The sequence below is a fragment of the Pipistrellus hanaki genome (genome assembly GCF_964339955.1).
Source record: "Pipistrellus hanaki genome assembly, chromosome: 9".
Classification (NCBI taxonomy): domain Eukaryota; kingdom Metazoa; phylum Chordata; class Mammalia; order Chiroptera; family Vespertilionidae; genus Pipistrellus; species Pipistrellus hanaki.
Genome location: NC_140511.1, coordinates 21520645 through 21534651, shown reverse-complemented (window position 1 = coordinate 21534651; position 14007 = coordinate 21520645). Strand labels below are relative to the sequence as shown.

Genomic DNA, 14007 nt, shown 5'->3' with positions numbered 1-14007 from the left:
CAATAGGAGGAATCTTAATGGCAGGCCACAAAGCAGTCCAAGAGCTAGTCTTTTCTATGCCCTTTTCCTCAAAAGGACAGTTCAGCTACAAGGAAAAGAGGTCACAATGGGTGGGCACTCTGGGTTAGAAATCTCATGTTCTAAACAAGACCAGTATTTCTTGTGATGATTCCACATGAATAGCTTCCAGGTCCATGCAAGAGAGATGTCCAGCCAGTTATAAGAATTACCACACTCAGGGAAACCCAAAGCTATAGCTTCCTACTAAATACTTATGGTTTATTAACAGTTCTCTCAATTCAGATGCAATTTACCAATGAAGAGTCATTTTTAACATAATCAATGTGCCTTTTAATACAGTTCAAATCCTACTAATAATCCAGGGGGACAGATTTAGAAAGTTAACCCCAAGTCACATTGGTCCAAAAAGAAGAACAGATTTTGCTAACTCTTCACTCACATGCAGATATAATAAGATCACACAGGCAGTATAAATAAGATTACACAGAGAGTATAATCAAAGAAGACAGTCACATATCTTTCAAAAATTCTAGCATGTAAAAGACAAACAAAAAAAGAGTAGTCAAGAAAGACCCTGAGGAAAAACAACCAGAAAAGTAGGAAAATAATCAGGAAAGCATGGTAATATGGAAACCAAGGGAATTAAAGTCAGGAAAAATAGCAGTCAAGTGTCTATTTTTACAATTATTAAGTCAATCAGTTAATTATTAGCAAAATCAATACTTTGAAGTGGTAGAGGTAGAAGCTAGATAGCAAGCAGTATGTTAAGGAAAAAATAAAAGTTGAGGCAGTGAAGGCAGTACTTGTAGAGTACTATGGAAAAGCTTGTCTGAAAAGGGAAGATGACTGACAATCAGAGGGGAGGTTTAGGGTCCAGAGGGAATTTAGAGTGATAAAGATTTCCAAATCATTTAGTGTAGAAGTAATGTGAATTTTTGTACAGTTTTTACTCTCAAGTTTCTTTTTCTATGTATCAATTGTTATCCCTTGTATTATCAAATATTTTTAATAAAAAAATCTCTTTGTACTATGAATGAAAGGAGAGAATTTTTTGTTTAACAGTGTATAGTTTCTTAAAGTCTTAGAACAGGTAAACTATCACAACTTTGATTTCCCTATAACAAACAAGCATAGTTATCATTACACTAAATCTCTTCTAGGACCATTGAATAACATACATCATCATTGTTTTTATGAGAAATTGTCTTCATTCTAAATTAGAATACATAATGTTTATATTATTCTTGTAATCCTATATAATAAAGAACTAATATGCTAATTAGACCGAACAGCAGAATGGCCATCCAGATGACCTTCCAGACAAAGCTGAGCCCCTTGAATGAATTTTGTGCATCAGGCCTCTAGTCTATATAATAAAAGCCTAAGCAACCCTTATGACCAGAAAGACCAGAATGACCAGTTGCTATGATGTGTACTGACCACCAGGGATAGACACTCAATGCAGGAGCTGTCCCCTGGTGGTCAGTGCGCTCCCACAGGGGGAGTGCCACTCAGCCAGAAGCCAGGCTCACGGCTGGCAAGCACAGCAACTGTGGCGGGAGCCTCTCCCGCCTCCTTGGCAGCACTAAGGAGCAGCAAGCTGAGCAGGAAGGAGCAGTGAGCAGGCAGGCAGAAAAGAGCAAGGAAAACAAGGTGTCCCGGACTGCGAGAGGGCGCAGGCCGAGCTGAGGAACACTCCACCCCCGCCCATTTTGTGCACCAAGACTCTAGTACACTATATTGAAATACACTGCTATGACTGTGACTTTTTTATATCTATATCTATATATACACACATGCAAGTTATGTATTTGGAAAATAACATGTAAAAAATTTATAGAGAACCCTGGTTTACTTATTAAAAAGTTGGAACTTTTCTTCACAGATAACTAACATATTAAATAATGTGTGTGAAAATGCTTTGTAAACTATAAAATGATATACAAATATAAGATATTAAAGTATTCATGGTCAGATGTAAGGTTAATAGAAATATTTATATGTAATATTTATCACAAATATAAGTAAGATGCAAGTATTGAAGAGCTATTGTTACCGTAAAAAGACATTTTTTTGTGGAATATAATCCTAAAATGCATTAATGAATAAAGCACAGTCATGTGCCAGTTAATGACTGGGATACATTCTGAGAAATGTGTAATTAAACAATTTCATCATTGTATAAAATCATAGAGGGTCCATACACAAACCTAGGTAGTATAGCCTACTACACATCTAGGCTGTGAAGCATGTTACTGTACAAAACAGCAAATTAAATGAAACACGAGGAAATTATGCAATCAAGAGACAGTGAATGCCAGATGTGTGAGCCTGCTGACAGTGTAACACAGCATGCCATTTTACAACAAACTTGTTTTTTATAAACAAGTACGCTCTAAAATAACAATAGAAATATATAGGTAGCATAGTTGCTTATTATCATTATCAAAGATGATGCTTTGTACATAATTGTATGTGCTGTAGTTTTGTTTATACCAGCATCACCAGAAACATGTAAGGAATGTGTTGGGCTAAGATGATATGATGGCTACGACATCACTAGACAGTAGAAATTTTTTATTTTCCTAATAATCTTACAGGACTACAATCATATATATGGTCTGTCATTGACCAGAAATGTCATTATGCAGCAAATCACTGTACTGCCAAGAAATAAGGAATTTTCAAAGAAATGGAGATATATTAGTACCCATAAACAATTGTTCTAATATGGAAAATATTAATAGTAGATAAAAAATTTAAGATGTTGGTAATGTGGTCTTCTAAAGGAGAAAAAAATTATATGAAAAAATGAAAGGTATTGAAAGCTTAAGCCTCAAGAAAAAGAATTTGTTCATATGACAATTGAAGCTGCCTCAGGAAATACTGAGATACAAAAATGTTAATATGGGACTAACATTTAACATATAACTAATCAACCTCCCAGCACATTTAAAATCCTTATCACAAAGATAATATACTTGACTCTTCTGATAGATGTACAATAAAGAAGCTATATTTTACTCTCATATTCAATTTTTATACTTTAAAAGATGTTGTTAGATATCTATCTCCAATATCCATGTTTTTGTGGTTAGACCATATATTCTAAACCACATGCTATCCTGAGAAATCTGGCCAGAGCTGAGCAACAGTCTACTTGACCTCTATTTGCCCTTTGTACTAATGCTTTAAACCAGATCATCTAGCCCAGTGGTCGGCAAACTGCGGCTCATGAGCCACATGCAGCTCTTTGGCCCCTTGAGTTTTTAGCAAAGGACAGCTTAGGAGTTCCCTAATTAAGTTAATAACAATGTACCTACCTATATTGTTTAAGTTTAAAAAATGTTTTGCTCTCAAAAGAAATTTCAGTTGTTGTACTGTTGATATTTGACTCTGTTGACTAATGAGTTTGCTGACCACTGATCTAGCCTATATTTATTATATTATCCATATGACTATCAGACTTCTGAGAGGTGAAAATATTCTAAGAGCAAGGAATGAGAAAAAGGGAATCTGAATAAGCTATGTACATTCCTCAGCCCATGTGAGTGCACATGATTGAACAAAGAAGATTATACATGGATCCTAAGGACAGAAAAAATATTAATCCTATGTGCAACCCATAAACTAAAAATAAAAATAAACTAAAAAACCATCTTAATAAGACTGTCTCTCTACCTGCCTGTCCAAATACTTTTCCACCTGTGCAGATCCATTCCTGCCTGTCCAGCTGTCTCCACATCTGATTCCTACTTACCTGATCACCTGTCTCCCTCACGGGCCCCATTGCTATCCCACCAATCCCAAATTCTTCCAAGCTATCCTACTGTTTCTCCCACTCGCCAGCCCTTTACCCTGCCTATCCATCCATCTGTTCCCTCTACTCTTCCGAAGACCTTTTTACCAGGCCCATTATTGTCCTACCCAATTAAATATCTTCCTCGACCTCCAGCCCCAGTAACTCCCAGCTTTTCTAACAGTTTTCCTTTCCTACCAGCCCCAATTTCTTGTGGCCCACCTGACCATTTACCACAGCCACCCCGAAGTTCCCCAACCATTCCTGATTCTGACTCACATAGCAAGTTATTTTACAAAACTTTCAGGCGTAAACATTTCCTTCCAGCACAACTTTCTACCTCAGCCACTCGAATGCCTCCCCTTGTTCGCCGTTCCCTTCCAGCTCAACTGGTTGTTTCCCCAATCCCTTCGGAAGCTTCCCCAGCTTTGAAGCCTTCCAGTTTTTCCAGTCATCCCCCTCATCAATTTGTCCCCACCCTTTCTCATGTTGCTCCATTGCCAGAACATTCTGCTAGCTTAGATTCTTTCCAGTCAGTCCAGCAATCTGTTCCACAAACCACATTGTCAAATCTGCCCCAGGCTATTGCAGACCATCCACCTGCCTCTCTTTTCTCCTGTCCGCCTCCCTATCATTCTCCATCACCTTCTTTGTCTTCGTCTCCTTCTAATTCCACATCCTCTTCTTCACCCTCTGTACAGTTTTCTTCTTCTTCATCCTTGCCTGCTTCTCCTTCATCTTCCTCTCCTATCTCTCCATCCTTCCCTCCCTCACCTATTCCTCTTTCTTCCTCATCTTTGCATTTAACTCCCTCTCCATGTTTGCTTCCAACTTATTTAGATTTTCCCTCTCCAATTCCTCCTGATTCTTCTTCCTTTATAATTTCTTCTTCCTTTCCCCCCCTGCTTCACTCTCCCTTTCTTTCTACCTCCCCATCTCCTTTTATTCCTATTCATCCCTTCAATACTCCTCACTGGGGGAAGAATGTAGAGAAGAGAAGAAAAGCAAGTGGAGTAGAGAAGAAAATAGAGAAGAAAGAGTTGAGAGACGACAACTTTAAAGGTAAATAAATTGAGTTTATTTAATACTTTGCAGATTTAACAATATTTTGTTTGGTAAGGGTGATTGAAGGGGAAAGAATATGTTAGAGTAGAAAGGCCTAAAAGGAAGAGAGAGAAACATAATTTCAATGTTCAGAAATTTGTGTTAAATAACTTCTTCCTCTCCCTGATTTCCCTGTGGTCACAAAAGATAGTTAGGAATCTAGTACTCATTGACCCAGACTATTTCAGTTTGTCCAAATAAAAATATATTTGGGTATTGGAGATAGGTATATGTACATACATCACCTAAAAAAATTTTATCTTCATTGACTTGAATAATTGAATTCAAATGAATTCGGAGTAAATGCCTTTGGGATTCACACTAATAGTTCTAGTGCAGCAGGAGTCAGCTTTTTTTATATACCTCATCCTGATCCCACCTCCACCCAAAATCTTCCTTTGTTCTTTGTTTTGCACTTTGTACTTATGCTAAAATGTTAACATGATGTTAAGTTTCTAGAAGATGCAAAATTCTAGTAGAAGATGATGTCATCCCCTGATGATTTTGGGGTGCCATTTTGGCACACTAAAAGTAGAGTCTACATTAAAGATACCTTTCTGTGGCATAAAAACCATGCTTATATATGTGATTCAACCAAAACCAAGTGTGTGCACTCTTTTCCATGGAATAAGATGCAAGCACTCAAGCCTAATAAGTTAGAATGGAAATTCCTGCCTCCCCTGACAAGCAATTTTTATATTTTTTACCTACCTGAATCTTCAACCAACTCAACAGCTAGAATGATAGAACTATCTACTAGCCATGAAAACGACTTAGAACTAAGGGTAATGCAAATTATTATCCAGATAGGAATGCTCTTAAAGAACTGAGGAATGACTCTTCACATCTGTAGAAATTTCTTCTGTATCTGTCCTAAACATTAGAGGCATAGGATTTAATAATCAAAGTCATAAATAATTGGACATTCCTACATGAATGTGGAGTGCTTTATTAGAACGATAATGCTACAACCGTTTTTATTCTATTGTTGACTGCCTTAAATTCCCATGTTAATATATCTATATATTTCTCCAATATCCTTATATGTAATTATCTGGACACACACACACATACATATATTACATGAATGTGTAGTTTACATGTATGTAAAAAGTTAACTTATTAAAATGTACTAAGCATTTTTATGTATGGTTCACAGAGCTATAGATAATGCCTTGACTTCATCACTATCAAAAAATGATCAGAAACATCTCTTATCCAAAATCAATTGTGATAAAGAAGTGAAGGAAAATAGCAGGATACACTCGGCTACTAAGAAGGATGCATTCCAGCTTAAACTAATGGAAACTCAGAAACTCCTAGAAGATCAACATCTAAGGAGTTTGCAAGTATGAAACTATATAGTATTAATATTTTGTGATCTAGTAACAATTCTATGTTCATTGCAGTTTTCTTCATTAAAGAAATTTATGCCATTTGTCAATGATAGCCATGAAAAAGAATGTGGATGAATCAACACAAATTTATCACATATCCTAGGAAAATAATTTCTTGTTTTTTTTCTTATATTTTATTCATTTTTCCCTCCTCTATTCTTCTTTTTTCATCTTATATTTAGAAAAAATATGCTATATGAATGATATTTACTGACTAATAAGACAGCTATTTGAATTCCTTCTTTTTATAGCAGCATAGTATTCCATTGTGTAGAAAGTAGAATGTAATATGTGTCACTATTAGAGACTGGATGATAAAATGCAACCTGAAAATTATACTGCATGTGGACATTAGGTTCTTAATGTAAATGCATTACAACTAGCAAAATAGTGCTTATATTCTATCTCTTAGGTCACTTACTTTGTTATTTTCCCACCAGTGAGTGGGATTTCAGCTGATTTTCCTGAAATATTCATGTGTTTTATTTTTCAATCCCTAAAGCTGATACCAAGATTAAATTCATAAACGTGGCCTGATTAATTTAATAACTAAGCAATAGTGGCAAGATTTAAGAAGCAAAGAGGGAGACTTCTGGCTATGACAAAATATCTTCCTGCTATAAACTACTATAATTCGAATAAAATGTATGAAACAAATGTTTTTAGACATTACACAATAGGCAGTTCAGGATATAATCTTAGGGAAAAGGGGAAACAAATGGAATAAGTCCTATGATTACATAGACTTTTTACCTAGACATACTCTCTGGATAAGCCTCAAAAAAATCCACAAGTTACTCAACTGCCTGTCAAAAAAAATCTTAACACTCTCTTAAAGAAGACTGAAATCTTGATACACAGCATAATGCTCACAATATCCAACATTTAATCACAACTTACTAGACATGTGAAAAAGCAGGAAAATATAACAGATAACTAGGAAAAACTTACTCAATATAATCAAATGCAAAAATGACAGAAATGATGGAATCAACAGGAAGGAATTTAAAACCATTTTTAAAAATATTTTCAAGGAATTAAAGTAAAAATGAACATAATGAAAAAGGATATTTTAAATGAACTAAATAAACCTACATCTGAAAAGCATATTTGAAATGAAAATTTTACTGGATGGGCAAAAAAATTAATGGACTTGGAGACATTGCAATAAAATTATTCAATTGAATCACTGAGAGAAAAAGACTAGAAATAAATGAAAAAAATATTATTGACCTGTGAGACAATATCAAGCATACAATTTAATTAAAATCCCCAAAAGAAGAAAGGGAATATTTAAAGAAACAATGATTAAAACACTTCAAATTAGATCAAACTATAAGTCCACAGATCCAGAAAGCTCAACAAACTCCAGGAAAGATAGCCAGCCAGAGGAACTCAGTGGTTGACGTCAACCTATGAACCAGGAGGTCATGTTTTGATTCCCAGTCAGAGCACATGCCTAGGTTGCAGGTTCGATCCCCAGTGTGGGGCATACAGGAGGCAGTTGAGCAATAATTTTCTCTCATCATTGATGTTTCTGTCCTTCTTTCTGAAATAAATAGCATTTTTTAAAGAAAAGAAGGATAAGCACACATACATACACATATACATACACCCATGAAGGATATCAAAATCAAATCAGGCCAGAAGAGGAAAATATTTGTTACATGGATGCAAACAAAACTAAGATGTAACACTAGCTTCAAGACAAATGACTGTGAAAGAGGGAAAAAATGATCAATCTAGAATCCTGTATCCAACTGAAATATCCTGAATAAAGGCAAAATAGGCATTTTCAAATAAACAACTGACCACTGCACTACCCCAGCATCTGCACTACAAGAAATGCTATAGGAAATTTTTCAGACAAAAGAAAAATCTTATGAGTTGAAAACTCAGATCTATAGTGGCAGAAGATTAGTGGTAGTTATGGTGGTGAGGGATTAACTACAAGGAAACATGAGAGAACTTTTGGCAAATGGAAAGGTTCTATATATATTGTTTGGTATAGTGCTTATGGGTGAATAATTTGTCAAAACTCATTAAACTACACATTTAAAATATGTGCATTTTATTGTAGATAAGTATTCTTAGTAAAATTGATTTAAAAACTAAAACATTCAAAAAACTTAAACACAAAGCATGTTAATTCTAGTACAGTTTATATCAGTAACTTACAAGAAAACTTGAAGCTGATCATAATGTTTCATTGTTGAGTGCTGAGAAAAATTCTAGGGATAGGGAATGTATAGTCTAAGCACATGTGTCAAACACAAGGCCCGTGGGCCAAATCCAGCCCGCCAGGCCTTGCAATGTGGCCCGCACCGCGCTGTCATCACTGCACTCCGCTGTCAGTTTATGACATTGTCAGTTTATGACTGTTCAGTAAACCATTCGGCCCGCGATTTAGGCTGGATTTTAGATTTTGGCCCCTTCTCTGATTGAGTTCGACACCCCTAGAAGGAAATCAGAAGTTAATGAACTTCTTTGAGGTGCTTAGGGAGATGAGGCCATTACAGACCTATTCAAACAGACCTTCTAATACAGATTTCTTCATCTCATTAGAAAGTCCCCAGACCTAGTTTCCTTATTATCCTATATAATAAAAGCTTAATATGCTAAATGTCTGGTCGTCTGGTCAGCCATTCAAGCAATAAAAGTGTAATATGCTATTGATATATAAAGGCTGCAAAACCACTTGCTATGATGTGCGCTGACCACCAGGGGGCAGATGCTTCAACCAGTAGGTTAGCTTGCTGCTGGGGTCCAGCTGATCAGGACTGAGCGTGATGGACTAGACATGCCATGGAGCCCTCCTGTAGCTCCTCCCAGGCTGGCTAACCTCCTGCATACCTCCCCACCTCCAATCATGCATCGGTGCAGTCCCTTGATCTGGCTTGTTGGTGGTCAGTGTACATCATAGTGAATGGTCAAACTCCCAGTCGAACAGCCACCGAGGGGACAAATTTACATATTAGGCTTTTATTATATAGAATATAGCCCTTCCAACAGGAAATTCATATTGGGGTTATAGAGCTTTTAGGAGCTTTATTCAAGTCTAGTGAATGTTTCAGGAAAAAATACCATTTTTAAATAACTTTTTCACATGCTGTTATGAAACCTCCAAGAAACTTCATATTCTAAAAAGAATAGCAATAGCAAAATTATTTTCCAAGCTATAACTCTGCCTAGAATAATTTGATAGTTACCTTAGGCATAGAAATTAAGGCTATAACTCTATTATCAAAGTCTTTTTTAGCTCTTTCTTTTTTCACTCTGAGGACTGCTCCAGACATATATTGTAGATTATGGATATGCCTACCCTGTTTATGATTATTTTACTGTATTTTATATGCCAAGAAGAATTGGGCTCAGTAATAATGATGTGCTGAATCATAAATGTTGGCATTTACAAAATGTCTAAGCTATAAAACTTGGTTCTTTTTTCTTTCAGAAATTTTGTGATGAAGTTAATCAGATAACAAATTCGGAAACCCTCTCAAGTGTAGATAGTCTTGAAGCTGGAGAACATGAACAAATCTATTCAACGCTTACTAATAAGGAGCCTCCCGCGTCAGTTCAGCAGAATTCTGTTTTTCTCAAATCAGCAAATCTACGGTCAGCTAATCTAGATTGCTTTGATAAAGATAAACTGTCATTCTCTAAAACTCAACATATAAATAATTGGCTAAAAAATTTAGATAATCCAAATACTCAAACTGACATACCTTTCTCAGATATTTTAAGTAAATCTAATGTTCTACCTTCAGGGGAATGTTTTAATAGTAAAGAACAAAATCCATCTGCTCTATGTAGAGCTATGGAAGGAACCACAAATGCTAATAAAATATTAGATTTTATATGTAATTCACCCATATTTATACCCAATGAAAAAATCAAAAAGACCTCTGAAACCAGCACTGTGAGGGCAGCTAACTCCTGTTCTAGGGCATTCAAAAGAGAGAGACCAGCAGTTACTGAGAGCCCAACATTTAAATGCAGCAAAGCCTGGGGCACTCCAGATCCTTTAACTCAAGAAATGGCTACAATTTCAGACCAAGTGAAATATTCTGAATTAACTCAAGAAAATAGAGCTACTTCAATTCCTACTTCATTTGTACCTGTGGCAACATCTTTAATTTTGCCATCTAATACACAATCAACTGAACCTTTACCAAAGAACATTATACATATGAACAAAACTGACCCAGTGCAGTGTTCTGATAATTTAGGAGAATTGAAAGATGATAAAAAGATAAAATGTTTTAATTCTAAAAAGGAAGAGTTGCCTTTATTTTCAGACAATTTTCTAGCTGCCTGCATACCTCACAACTCTGACTCAAAAGATAAAAAACAGAAAATAACTGAAACATCAACATTATTATCTAATGTAATCTCTAATTATGACTTAGTTGGTCAGCAAAAGAAAAAAAAATACAATATTGATGGAAAAAGCAGTGTGAGGTTTCTTAAAAGTATTTTAAAAAAGGAATCTAAATATGAGCATGATTCTTTTAAGGCATTAGTTATAAATCAAGGCTTTAAGTTACGAAATCAAAAAGCAGAAGCTATCAGAGATAGTATTGAATTAACAAAAGAAAAAGGGGGAAATGCAGAAATTCCAAAGACTATTAAAAAACTAAGATGGGTTGATGAAACTGAATATAATCATTCACTGAAGAATGGACTAGAAATATCTCAACAGTGGTCTCAGTCATTCCACGTTCAAACTAATAGTGGTGTTTCCAACAACATAATTAATGTTCCTGCTTGTGCTGTAAATTCTTCTAATAGAAAAAACCCCAAGGATGATGCTATCTCTGAAAATCTGGCTGCTTCAGGAGAATCTAGAACAAACCATGTGTCTTTGAACTGTTTTATACCTTCAGCTTTTAATATTGCTAAGCAAGCCTGGCCAGCCTCAGAAAAAGAAGAAAGTAAAACTCTTATACATAATAGTGATTCTAAAACTCAGAAAGCTAATGTACAAAGAGGTAGAGAAAAGGTAATTAGAACAAAATCTGCTCAAGTCCAATCAGGATTTCTATATACAAACAGAAAAGGCACTGTTATTCGAGCACAATCTGCAAACAAAGCTAACACATTTTTACAACCTCAGGGTAAATTAGTTGTACCTCATCCTCCTAAAACTCCACCAAATATTAGGAGTGATAAAAATATACAAGTATTTCAGTGTCAATCAGAAATGCCTGAAAATTCTCAAAACGTTATTACAAATAACTATTTTACTTCGAAACATGTGCTTCCAGCAGAACACAAGATGGATCAATGGAATAAAGTATGTGGTCTTCCACTCTCACATGTTTGTTCCAACTCAATCCCTGTGATGCCATCTCTACCATATTGTTCTGAGTGCCAAACTTTAGCAAAAACAAATCATTCAAATGTCACTCGAATCATTGCCCAGCAGGATGGAACATTATATTGCACACAAAGATGTCCTGTTTATGAAGAAAGTCATCACTCAGTGGCTTTTAGACCTACTAAAGAAGAATCTGTTCCCTCGTGGAAAAGATGGCATAATAGTCTGGGTCAAAATGGAAAGGCTGCTGGTAAGAATAAATTAATATATTTTTATAGATAAAACATATAACTTCTTGAAATTCATGTGACATTTTTCTTATTGTACAGTAATGTAGACCATATATATATATATATATATATATATATATATATACACATACATATATATATAAATGTTAAAAACCTTATAGAAACAACTTATCTTCTTTAATATTGCATCCTTAGCTATCTAATAGCTGAAGTTAAGAGAATTACCCAACCATTGCTCAACTAAAATTAGAAACTTTTGCTAGCCTCCATTTTTTCATTACTTTTGTTAATTTAAAAGAGGGAGGACAGAGAATAGGACCTAATTGTTATACTATTTCATTCTGTCATTACCCCAATATTATAGTCAAAATGTCTGTAAAATAATCTCAGTAAAAATAATGTTTAAATTATTCCAGATAGATAAATAAATGATGTTATAATACTTTTCTTTATTTTTGTTTTAAATGTTTGTGAAATTGAGTTGTTATAATATGGGTGTGCTAAACTCTTCCATCTCCTTTCCAAAGGAGTGGCAGCTCTACTGTTATCTGTTATATATGTTGGTTTTCATATGAAGAGAAAAAATATAGCATTCCTTTAAACATTTTTGAAAAGTATTTCTCTACAGAATGCCATTGCCCTTTGTAGCTGGTTGATGCTTCATGAAGCTACTTTCCTCTGAAGAATGGACTAGGTGACCATAAATTTTCCTACCACTAGGAATCCGTTCCCTATTGAGAAGTATCAAGTAGATAGGACTTGGAGGGGGGAGGGAGAGCAGTCAGCAAAGCAATGCTTTCCTTTTCCCAACGGTATGATTAAGTATTAAGAAGACATAAAGAAGGGAGTTACTTTAAAATTAACTATTTAAAGTCTTCTTCAGTTAGACCATGAGATTTTAAGAACAAGGAACTTTTTTTGTAATTTATCAGGTCCTAACTGTGCCTGGTACTTAATTTAGACACCCAGACTTTCTTGAATTGAACGGACACAAGCCATATTGACAGATGGAAAGCTAAATGCAAAGACTGTAATCTAAAAATCTTACAAAACCTACATTTAAAAAAATTATATCTCTCGCTAGAGTGGAATAAAAAAAAATAGTCCTCTACTCTCACATGTTTGTTCTTATTCTCTATGATGCCATCTCTTTTTATCCAGCCATTTTACAATGTAACTTTAGTTTTCACATTGCTTCCAAAAAATGAAAGCATCATACAGATTTGACACTCTAAAGTAATAATGATAAATAAATTATGAGTTCCTATTCTGTGCCACTAGCAGTGCCAGATGCTTTATAGTTACTATTGTCTCTTTTAAACCTCACAATAATCCTGAAAAATAAGTATTTTTTTATAACACCACTTGCAAAGGAGGAAGTAGAATTGCCAAAGGTCAAGAGCAAGTAAATAACAAAATTGGTATTTTAATTTAAATAACTATGATTCTAAGTTCCATGCTTTTTCTACTAAAATTATCTACACTAGGGGTGTCGAACTCAATCAGAGAAGGGGCCAAAATCTAAAATCCAGCCTAAATCGCGGGCTGAATGGTTTACTGAACAGTCATAAACTGACAATGTCATAAACTGACAGCGGAGTGCAGTGATGACAGCGCGGTGCGGGCCACATTGCAAGGCCTGGCGGGCTGGATTTGGCCCGCGGGCCTTGTGTTTGACACATGTGATCTACACTAATAAAAGAAAAACATGTAAATTAACCATCACTCCGCTACACCCACAGCAAATCAGGAGTGAGTATGCAAATTAGTCCAACCAAGATGGTGGCAGCCATGGAGCTATAGTGAGCAGGAGGCTTGGGTTGCCCCCAGCAATGGAGGAAGCCATGTTTCCTGCCCGCCCTGGCCAGACCTGGTCTCTGCTCAAGAAGGGGCTGGGAGCATGGGTTTCCAGGGGAACCCAGGCTACCAGCTGGTGCTGGCCTCCACTCAAGGCTACAAAGTTTCAATTATAGAAGATAAATAAATCCCAGATACCTGCTTCCAGCCAGCCCTGGCCTCTGCTCAACGAAGCGCTGAAAAAAAAGAAAAGTAAAAAAAGAGGGGCTGGAAGCCTGGATCACTGAGGGGCGTAGCCTGAAAACAGCCTTTAGC

The 14007-nt window shown here is 35.7% G+C and overlaps 1 protein-coding gene across 5 annotated transcripts in view; it reads left to right on the top strand.

Annotated features, from left to right (window-relative positions):
• The window catches only part of CEP126 (centrosomal protein 126), a 52321-nt gene that overhangs the window by 18211 nt on the left and 20103 nt on the right, over window positions 1-14007 (top strand). For all 5 annotated transcript variants that reach the window (XR_014795870.1, XR_014795871.1, XR_014795872.1 and 2 more), the window contains exons 5-6: window positions 6084-6273; window positions 9776-11894. Coding sequence is in view for 2 of the 5 variants with exons in the window: in XM_084893579.1 (XP_084749705.1) it covers window positions 6084-6273; window positions 9776-11894 (2309 nt within the window). In the remaining 3 variants the exon portion in view is untranslated. The remainder of the gene's footprint in view (window positions 1-6083; window positions 6274-9775; window positions 11895-14007) is intronic.